The sequence below is a fragment of the Sinohyriopsis cumingii genome, chromosome 5, assembly GCF_028554795.1.
Source record: "Sinohyriopsis cumingii isolate HCF-2022 chromosome 5, ASM2855479v2, whole genome shotgun sequence".
Classification (NCBI taxonomy): domain Eukaryota; kingdom Metazoa; phylum Mollusca; class Bivalvia; order Unionida; family Unionidae; genus Sinohyriopsis; species Sinohyriopsis cumingii.
The window spans coordinates 111,472,099-111,484,222 of NC_142965.1; the positions used below are offsets into that span (position 1 = coordinate 111,472,099).

General features: G+C 34.9%; 1 protein-coding gene across 2 annotated transcripts in view; it reads left to right on the forward strand.

Moving 5' to 3' along the window:
• Nucleotides 1-9,873, forward strand: part of LOC149799998 (uncharacterized) — a 46,455-nt gene extending 36,582 nt beyond the window's left edge. For both annotated transcript variants that reach the window (XM_089957164.1, XM_089957163.1), the window contains one exon: nt 8,946-9,873. In XM_089957164.1, the coding sequence (XP_089813290.1) occupies nt 8,946-9,810 (865 nt within the window). In that variant the 3' untranslated portion in view covers nt 9,811-9,873. The remainder of the gene's footprint in view (nt 1-8,945) is intronic.
• Nucleotides 9,874-12,124: the final 2,251 nt, after the last annotated feature.

Consider the following 12,124-nt stretch of genomic DNA (forward strand, 5'->3'; position numbering starts at 1 on the left):
CAATGGCAGAAAGTGTTCAAAGAAAACGAAACAATGCTGTTCTTGTTGGGGCAAGGCACGGCTATATACATTTTAATAAATAGTATATGCGTTGTTAAATGTTTTCGTTACAATACTGATATTATATAATAGAGGAAAAAAGTACAATTTGTGAAATTTATTTAAAAGCCAGTCATATTTTTAATGGAATTGTTTGTAATCCGACCTTTATATGGAAGGTGTGGGGTGGGTGGGTGGGTGGGTGGATGTCTGCTGTGAATTCCTATGCATATGGAATTCCAAAGCTGCCAATTTTAGTATCGCGCTAGATTGGGGAAAAAGTTGTCGTATAAATTTTCGCACAAAACATTTCAAAGTTTGGTATGGAAATATCAACGAGAGTTGCCTGCATAGAAGGATCACTTTGCTTTTAACGTTAAGTATAACAGAAAATACCATTATTGTTTAACGCTAGCATAAAAGTACGGTTTTGATTGTTATGCATTCTTCTTAAACGGATCGGCATCTATGAGAATATTTCATTTTATAAACGGAATACATCTTTTTCAGCTCTGTATATGAATCGGCACTTAGCCCTCTTCACTTGTATTATATATATATATATATATATATATATATATATATATATATATATATATATATATATATATATATATATATATATATATATATATATATATATATATAAGGAAAAACATTTCAATAGACTGAGTTTGCAAAAGAACTATCATGCATGTAAAATTATGAAGAAGAAAGAGAAAAGACAAAATAAAATTCACAACCAAATGCACTACATTTATATATCTATAAAAGATTATAATAATAAAAGATTATAACAAATTAAAACAAGATCAAGTTTTAATATGAAAACGCGGAGTCCCATGGATTTATAGTGGCTGACCAGCTTATGATCTATTGTAGAAGTAGCTTTTGTGTTTTGTTCAACATCTAACTTAAATCCATCGCATTGTCCGGATATTGGACGGCAAACATTTTGCATGTCATGAGACAGATAACATTTTCGTTAGGACATTCCAATGAATGCTGTATGTTGAAGATTACTTTTATTAAGTAAATCTTTGAGAAATATTTGCAGACGATACAGCATTTGTCTTTCCAATTGTAATCCCCATGTTTGGGAGGCGTGACCCGAGCTAATTTGGGGTCGTCACAGGTTATATCTTCAACGTTCAATGGCCTACCGAACGCAATCATCAGGGTATCAAAGAACATACGCTTCAAATGGGTCTGAATATCGAATTAGATACAAATGTCTTCGTATGATCTGTTGTAGTTTTGAGATGACGTGGTGGTATGCTACCATTTGTATTGGCTTATTTGGTTTTGTACCTTAGGAAAGTGCTTATGTCGTATACTTCAGTTTTAGCAATGGATCTGGCCTCATTGTATACCATCCTTCTAAGTTATATCTGAGTATGGTCCTCTTTTCAACACACTTTTGGTTCGGAGTAAATGAGCTTAATTCGAATGCGAAGACAGTGTGCAAGGTTATATGTTATGTCGCTTTCTATCATACCATCATGAAGGTTGGATTTGCCGTCCAAGCAAAAATTTGACCTGCTTCACTACCTTGATCTGAATTTAATATTTTAGGCAGACAGCTTTGGCGAACTAAAAGATTTGTATAATTTATCTTTGGTGTCAGCTGCTTTTGTTTAATGTCAACAGTGAAACTACACGAATATAGGGGTCTATGAGGCGCGTCAATGAATTCTTTTCTAGACTACCCACTACTATTCTAGTGCCATTTTTGTGTCAATTTTAGTTCATTTAGCTCATGGAAAATGATACTTTTTGGAGGGCAATGATTGGGTTGATTACCCCATGCTACCTTGCAAGCATGAATGCGATGAATGCGGAATTCCACATTACATGCAGAATGTTCGCATAAAAAGGGCATGCATGCATTGTAGTTAGTGTCACCTGCCAAGGAATAGGTTTATTACTGGCTATTAATCTTTATTAACAAGACAGTATGTATGCATGTATGCATGTGGGTGTGTCGGTGTGTGGTGTGGGTGGGTGTGCGTAAAGCTTTACGATACTTCCGCACAATAGTGAATATATGGTGTTAACTAAAGGATAAGGTCTTTAACAAATAAATATAAACGCGAAGTATAACAAGATAAAATGTAAAACGTAACAACGTTTTCTACTTTATTTTATTTTCCTCGAATGATTAATTTGAATCATGTGATCACGCCCTGCTTTTCAAACAAGTCAAACAATCAATAATAAAACGATTTCCATGAGAGAAGCAGACTCGGTCAAACATAAATAGTATATATATATATATATATATATATATATATATATATATATATATATATATATATATATATATATATATATATATATATATATATATATATATATATATACTAGTGACTATGTAAATCAGACCAAGTTAGCTTTGCAGAATTACGCATTAAATATTTCCAAAGCAGGACGGGAAATTAAATCAGATACTGGGAAACTAAATAATATGAAACTGCAATAAAAAGAGTTAATGTCTAATTCTCTCATGAAATATGGAAAAATGCAGGATTCCAATTCCTTGCAAACTACCTGATATTTAATTGCTTGGCGCCATTCCAGAATTATTTCTGGGTCAAATCGATTCTAATTTAGTAGATAAAACGTTTATCAAAATATCGTGCAAGTGCCGTCTGATAAAAACGTCATTCATACTGTATATTCAGAAGAATGGAATGAAAGCACACACAATATCAAAACAAAGATCCATTCCTAACCTTCGATATAAAAAAAGAAATCAGTTTTAGTATTTGGTATATCATATGACGTCAACATAAAAAGGACGTCTACCAGTATCTATCATGCAAGTTTCGTGATGTAGAGGAATTGTTTTGTACGGTGTTTGTTTAAATTGCTTTTTCAAATTAATTTTTAAACGTGGTATCATGCACTGAATTAAGTACACAGGATTAATATTAATTTAAAACTGGGGCATTACTATTTTTATTGTAACCAATATTCTTTCAAAGAAAGAAAGGAAAGAAGAAACGACAAGAAAGAAAGAATGAAAAAGAAAATATAATGATGTCGTGTACATCTCTGTTATTGTCGACATATATAATTTCTACGATTTCTAAGCATAATCAGTGAAAATCCAGCAAATAGTGCGCGCTCGGGCGTTATAATGCCCTCTGTCCGTCGTTAATGTATAAAATGATGCCTGTTTACTACCAGAACAGCAGACATACAGACATACTGAATGAATGAATGAATGAAAGAAAGAAAATACACTGTAATTTGTCAAGTCAATGTAATTATCCTATAACAAAGGTCATATATACTTTCAGTTCATTGAAGATTAAGGAATATCAGCATAATAAATGTTACTAATACCTTAGTGAATGATGCAATAATGCATGGTTTGTATTTAGAGACTGCGCTAGGGTCAGAGGAGCCCAGGGCAATGTTCTCTAGTGACGCATATACTTTGCTACAGAAAACAGTTTTTAAATCAGTTGCCAACCTCCTGTCCCCCACCTACTAAATATAAATTGTGTGAAGAATTGCCTCCGTTTAATTAAGCTGAAATAGACAAAGTTTCAGCTGAATAGAAAAGTCAATAAGGCATCCCTTCGCCGGCCACCAAGACTGGGTGGGGTCGGTGAGGTGGGGTGGGTGTGGTCAAGCAGTATTCCTCTTTAGATAGATAGATAGATAGGTAGGTAGGTAGGTAGGTAGACGGGTAAGTAGGTTGATAGATTAATATATATCTACGTAGGTAGATGCATAGCTTGATTCAGGTACGAGATAAACAAATAGATATATGCGTCCGCATTTCAAAACATGAAGGCATTGGCAGGCATATTATACAAAGAACATACGTTTCTCGCGTTATACATGGATAAAGTGAAATATTACATTTCGGTTCAAGTCACTATTGTGGAAACATCTATCGTCGTCATAGAGGTAATTTGTTTTTGCATTGTTTGTCCTTATTGTAAGACAGGTACGCTTCGGTAAACGTCCTTTATTCGGTTATAATTTGACATGAGGGAACCGTTGACCGCGATAATTTAATAATCTGCTAAAGAACCATTCGTGAAAAGTGTGTACCATGGAACATATGTGTTTAACACAAGGTAAAATAAATATCTTTCATATGTGTTAAACCTATAACCATTCAAAGCAAAAAGATTATTTGTATCAAATCCGCTGCAGATATATTTTTCACATGAATTCATTGGCATACACGTTGAAATGATAAATGAATTAAAATAACAGATTCATTTGCAATATATATGTAGCTTTCTTATATTCAGCAATACGATTACAAAACAAAACAAACAAAAACAACCAGAAACAAACATTTTCAATGAACATCACTCTTCAAAGACGCTTTTTAAATGAAAATTATCTTTGTTTTCTTTGTAGTTGAACTCTTAAGACAGAATCAACTGGAGAGAGAGAGAGAGATTTTTTTGTATTATTTCAATACAGAGGGTAAACTTACACCTAAAATTGGCTAACTGTCGAGATGTGCCCTTGTTTGCACCACCCCCACCCCCACCCCCGAAAAAATCACTCAAACCTTTTATCCTTTTTATCCTAAATAGTCTTTTGTAAAACTGATATTAACGTTTTGCTTACGTAACAGGAGCACCCACTGTATCAGAGAACCAGTCCAAAAATCCAGTAGATTGCTTGCACCATCTAGCGAATTAAAAAATAGTTGGTGAATAGTGTGTATGTGTGTGTGTGTGTGTGTGTGCATTTTATATTTTTAACATAGGTTTAACTATATTTCAGCCATATCGCTACGATGTCTGCAATGTGGCAGTTTGTAGTGATGTCTAGCACTGGGACATTATGCCGCAGATATGAAGCATGAGGTTCCACCCAGTCACATTACCCTGACACCAGGCCGACCACTCCTAACACTAACCTCTTAATGATGAACGCAAAGCGAGGCAACTGCCAGTACCATTTTTATAAGTCTCTGGTATGACTCGGCCGGGATTCGAGCTCGCGACCTCCCGCATCAGAAGCAGCTCTAACCACTTAGGCCACCGGAGCGGTAGATTGGCAAATACCTTATTACAGCGTGGTACATGCGGACATTTTAAACATCATAAAGATCCTTTATATTACGTAGTTATAAGTATGTCGACGTTTTCAGCACGTTGTTACTACAAACTGCAAAATAAATATTTATGACGTAAGTCGACATTTTTTGAATTTTTAAGAGTTTGCGCACAAACTGCAAAACGACCTTTCGGAGAAGAAAACTTTCAGCACAACATCCCCACCCCACCCATCCATAGCGTAAAAATATGTTAGACAAAATTAGTAATCCATTGTGTTCGTCATACATTTGCAATTTTTTAAGTTTCAGAATCGTCTGTAATTGATTTCATTAGCAATAAAGTCTCATTACGTTAGAAAAAGTCACATAATTTGAAAATATTTCACCATTGTTTCCTAAATGATTGTTCTTTATCTTATAAAAATCCCATTTATATCTTATTTGCAGCGGTCTGTAGTAGTTATTCAAATCATATTTATGTCTTATTTGCAGCGGTCTGTAGTAGTTATTCAAATCCTATTTATGTCTTATTTGCAGCGGTCTGTAGTAGTTATTCAAATCATATTTATGTCTTATTTGCAGCGGTCTGTAGTAGTTATTCAAATCCTATTTATGTCTTATTTGCAGCGGTCTGTAGTAGTTATTCAAATCATATTCTCCAGAATTGGATATCAGAAGTAAGATTTAGTTTTAGAATTTTGTCTTTATCTCTTACTTTTCTTCAGAAGATTAAACTTTAACTTTGTTCTGATTTTCTTTTTGTTTCCCTCATCAGTTTAATCTATATATGTTTATTTCCAAATGAGGCCAACCTTCTTCAAACTGTAATCAAAACATTAAAAGTACACATGATTTTAACAAAAACATCAACATCATGGTCGAATAAGTATTTCGCTAATCTGTGAAGGAAGTCAGCGATAAGTTAAAATAGAAATCTATCCCGTACACTGCACCGTTCTTTCTCTTTGGAAGGGAAAATATTGATCAGAATTGCACAATCCGAAATCGTTTTCTTCACCCTCCATTTTCAGTATTGTGTGCTTGCAATTAACACTACATGTGTCTATATCCTGAATAGTTTTCTAAGGTTTCTAAATATTTGTGGATTATGCTAGAAAAGAAAATGTATTCAACATTGTTTATTTATATTGTCTTTATTAATCCTAATTACTATTTTCACTTATTCAATAAATACAACACACCTAAATTTTTCTACATTTAATGCTTGCCAGTTGTACCTCAAACAGTATGCCCGCGTGTCCCCTCAAATGAATTGGTCCCAGTTCGTTACAGAGCTAAGGAAACACACACGGAATAATTTCCGTTTTAAACGGAAATTGTCGAGCAGTTAGAATAACAGGTCAAAAAATTGCCTGTAAGAAAGTGAGATGGGGGTGGGTATTAACAAAGTTAATAGCCATAAAACTGGAAAATGGTCGTATATAGCAATTTGAAAACGAAGCTAATCTTATATTCCGATCTTTCCATTTGCTCAGTGTGTAATATATAAATACTGTGCGAGCATACTTTTATATATAAAAGTTTCTACCCAAATTTTCATTAAAAATACCTAATAAAAACCAACCTTTTACCCGAGTATGGAGATAAAACTTTGAGTCTGGACTGAGTTTCCACTATCAACTCATCAGAAATGAGCTATAATAAGTAACGATATTATAGATTGGTCGAATGAAAATCTCATCCTCAGGGTTTTATAATTCCCATGCTAAACGCATTTCGTTTGAAATATAAGCAGAACGATCAGCGTAGATCATGGTTTTCCAGTGCATTATGGGACGGTAGCGATGGACATAAGCCATTCGGAGTTAGTTGCATGCTGCACAACAAGATACAGTATACAATATATTTCTTGGCTAATGCTATAGGTTTTGATAGGAGTTCTTTAAAGTAGCTGGGTTTTTTAACATAATATGCTTATATTGAAATTTATAATTATGATATTCCTCTCTTCTTAGAAAATCTAGGGCTGGTGGTGGAATACATCTATGGTTATTGCTAAAGTAAATCTCGATATGATACTGTGAGAATTGGCTTCAACTTCTTTTCTTTTCGAAGTTTGCTGTCTTTTGCACTGGATGCATATTGGTGCCGATGAACAGCCCCTCTTTCCTAAATAACCTTTTTTAAGTACTGTGAATCGGATTTATTTTAGCTACAGTATACCTATTTTCGGTACAGTCGCAATTAAACATCTGTGAACATTTAATTAAAACAAATTATTACAATGAAATAGTACTATTGAGTCGGCATCAGCGAAAATTTCAAACACTGTTAAAATTCCATAAATTTGGAATCGCAAAAGTGTCGAACTACGAACGTAGCCCGCTGGAATATAGCTGATCTGATCTGCCCAATATGCACAGTAAATTTAATAGATATTATTGGTTTTGGAATGTATTACATTAAGACTTTTCAAGACAGAAGAAAAACTGTAGTCAGACCTGCAACGTTTCTCCAAAATTGTAAAGGTGTTCACTGTATACTATAATCGAAACGAATCGAAACGATTCGAAAGTCAGTCTTTCCGCGGATCCACGTAGTGAACCATCTACAATATGCATACCATACCTCACTCATTATTGCAACTGTGTCATTTTCTGTACGCTTTTTACCTTTCATTTTGACAGGATTCCGATTGTAAGACATATCTTAAATGGATATATCTAAGAATCGAATTGTAGCACAACCGAGGAAGGATATATATATATATATATATATATATATATATATATATATATATATATATATATATATATATATATATATATATATATATATATATATAGTCAATAACATAATATAGGTTGTTATAATTATCGAGTCTTTCTCCATTAAAATACAAATCCTGTTGAGGTCTATTCCCTCTGTCCTCATAGTTGTTTTATGCACAGTGTTTAATAAAGAAATGCTAAATGTACACTAGGAAATGCCCGCCATTATGAATGAGTGTGTGCTCGAAAATACGCGAACTCACTGAAAAGTGATTTGATAGTTTCAGACCATGAAACTTCATTTAAATTCTTGGACACATTCAAAATTATAACACCAAGAATAAATCGTTAAAAAGATATAAAAATTTTGCACATTCAACGAAAAACGGAAAGGTCACGACTCCAATAAGCAGAGTTCCTCTGGGCCTCACATCTTTTTGACAAAACTGTATAATGGCTTAGAGAGCTGGAGACTGCGTATTAATTAAATCGGGAGATTTTATGTATTAAAGACATGGGCGTCCGCAGAAATTTTTCGGGGGTGGGGGAGACAAACATGTAGTGATCAGCTATTAAGTTTTACCGATGTAAGCTTAAGCATGTTTAGAGATTAAATCCCCCCATGCCCCTATATGCGGGTGCCCATGATTGAAGGCACATACAACGTCTACTACCGACCATTTAATATGCCGAGTAGTTTCGATCGCTTAAACTTTAATGCCACTGAAACACATTGGAACGTTATGTTTAAGGTAGTATTAAAGTTTCGAGGATGAACCAAAGAATCCACATTTTACCGATTCCGTTACGAAGCGCTCTCCGGTCTTCTTGGCCAGTGGAAAGATAGTATCAGGTAGAGTCAGAGGAAACTAGCATTAGGATTCGAAGTTAAGAAGTCTTGTTTTAGGTATGCTATTTTATCGGAGGAAGGATGCTGATATTTATGGAATTAAAATGTGAGTAACAAATAAATATATGCAATCTGAATACTTTTTGATGAAATAAACTGTATTTACACCAAAGTAATGAGTTTAATAACCTCCCGCAAAATTTAAAAAATCATGCCTAATTTAAGAGGCATTACTTTGAATCATGGTTTATCTAATTGTACATTTTCGTCCATTTTTTTCTAGACCTCTGAAAAATTGGAATCAGAATATGAAGCGGCCTCCGCAAAGCACTCCCAATACCCCCGAACCCCATGATCCTGGCCCAGACGAGGCGGTCGTTGCTGTCGTCCATCCGTTTGATAAACCAGAAGGAACAGAAATTGAACAAATTTATGTCCCCAGAGATATTTATGTCAATGAACTTGCAAGGGAAAACAGGAAGCGGAAACGAGAACAGAGAAAGGAGAGGAAGAAAAGACATTACGATGACACACCGCGTGTTCCTAAGCCAGGCGATCCGTTTGCAACGGATGCGGACTTACAACGAGCTGGAATTCACGGATCAGTTACCACAGCTTCCGTTAGGCCCTGGTCTGAGACAAGCACTCGGTCACACACAACGGTTGATTCCGGAGAGTCACGACCCGGCACTACTTCGACACGGGTCACTTTTGCATCGGAAGCTACGACAATATCCAATCGTTCCGAAGATCAGGAAAATCTGGAAAAGACTCGGTACTCCTCGCACTTTCGTGGTCATCATCAGAGCAAGGCAAGTTTGCGAGACGTGACAATTTCTGCTGCTTCTACACCGTCATGGAACAGAAGATACGACCCGTACGGTTTTGAAACTACTAAAGATATAATGGACGATATAAATATAAAGTATAATGTTTTAAAAAATATAGAATCAAACTATTCTAATGATAGATATATGTATACACCTCATGAACGCCGCCCCATTTCGGATACGCGTTTAAACAGACGGTTAAATATTGGAGGTAAGCCGCCATTGCCGCCTGGGGCAATTGACAAGTTCAAGCCCCTTATAAGTAATATTCGGTCACAAAGCTATTCTAGACATTTGAATTCAGATATTGGGTTGTAATACTGAATTTCATCTTTTCTAATTCTTCATCGTGGTATAAACATACGAAATAGTTTTAAATAATTCTTTCTTTTTCTTTAAGTATTTACCTTTTTAGGCTTGGAACACATGATATTTTTACAGAAATAAGTGGCCAACTGAACAAAAATGATTAACTCGTGATCTCCAGTTAAAGCTCGTGATATTGATTTCCCTTAGTTGCTAAGCTGTGGTCTCGACATACCTATCACAAGGTCTCAACCTTAAGTTTGTATTCGTGATCTTGAGATACTATCAAATAACTCATGATCTGATCTTTACTCAGTTACGTCGTGATCTCGGATTAGCAAACTCTCTCTCTCTCTCTCTCTCTCTCTCTCTCTCTCTCTCTCTATATATATATATATATATATATATATATATATATATATATATATATATATATATATATATATACACGTGTGAGTGGATGTAAAACCCATCCCCTTCGGTTTTGTGAACTGTCATATCGTCGTTATGAGGTGTTGTTTTAGCACAGATGATCAAGATGACTCGTCCGATAAATCAGACCCCAGATCTGTGTTGATACTGTTTGACCATTTGTGGGTCTGATGGCAGCTATTCATAAAACTGAGGTAAGGGTAAGGATTGCAGACAAATCTGTCCGCACAATATCAGTTTACATTTTAGACACATACCGATATTTCTCGTGTCTCTTGATCTTTCGTCGGTTGAATGGTCCTTTGGCGATATGTACACGAGACTTTCAGATCCAGTTCTATGTTTGGCGACCTGTCAGTATCATCCGCCACCTTAAATACTTCGGATATCAACAGCTGATTGTCCCTGTGTCCAATTTGATTGGTAATTTAGTCTCAATAATGTTCTCGCTTTTATGCTAATAATTGCTTCTGTTATTTTGAAAATAAAAATAAAAGAATACTTCAAAATAAACATACACATTTCGAAAGAAATGAAGTGAAAAAGAACAGGAAGGTGAATTAATAAGAAGCAACACCCTCAACCACCCAGTCAAGGAAATGTTGTATATTCACGATTTGATTGCCCTTAATGATGGGATGTGAAATGTGTAGATATTTCATTTGAACTTGAAATTGAATCAATGAATGACGATGAGTAGAGGCTTAAATAAATGATGCATCTGGGTCTTCGAAACGATTGAATGAGGTCTGACTCTGTCTCTGTGTCTGTGTGTGTGTGTGTGTGTGCGCACGCGCGCGCGTCCTTTATATTCAGAATGGTTCTTCTCATTGTATCATGGACGTACCATAATGATTGAAAAATCATGTGATTTATATTACTTCATGCTATGTACCATTATGTTTACAGAATCATGTGATTTATTTTACTTCATGGTATGTACCATAATGATTGAAAAATCATGTGACTTGTATTAGTTCTTGGTATGTACCATTATATTTACAGAATCATGTGATTTATATTACTTCATGGAATGTACACCCAGAGTTGTAACCTAAGATGAGTATTCAGAAATGTACATATAAGAATCTTTACATACAACGATAGAATATAGATTATAAGTATTTGTTGGATATTGCGGATTAGCAAATACAATCACAACATGGAGTATAACTGGAGTCGTGGAATAGTTTTAAGAAAATATAAAAGAATAAGCTTTATCCCAATAACGTAGAGTCTTCCGTTTTTTCAGTATCGCCTTTTCTCTCTCTCTCTCTCTCTCTCTCTCTCTCTCTCTCTCTCTCACAGTAATTTGACATTATATTGGAATCTGACAACCAACTGCAACATGAAGTGTCAGAATTATCTTAAAATAAGAAGTTAATGTTAATTAATTTTATAGCAAGAGCTGCTTGCGGCGAATGGAGAATTTAATGAGTCAGCAAGTTGTACAAACCAGAGATGGATTAAGGCGACGGCACTTAAGATAGAGAGGCCTTTATAGATCTACAAATACACTCTGAAAGCAGTCTTTAAATTGTCACAACATGTAATTTTATCCACCCCTTAATCCGACTTTTATGCAAACGCCATATAAATATAAACTTGAATCTGATAGTAGTGTATTACAAAGCGCACAAAGAATTTGCATTATTCAGCGACACTGCTAAGCAGCGTTTCTAAGTGCTACGACACAGCGTAACATTTTTTAAACATTTTGTTTAAAATTAAAAACGATAACAAGAAAAAGAGACCAGGATGGTGTTACGACAGTCAGGCTGAGCGTTAATATATCAGTACATTGGTGAAAATTTATAATTTCAACTGCTTGTATGTACCTTACATTTCTAAATGGAAATCCACTGGGTTTGTGCATATAGCTGAGTGATCAATT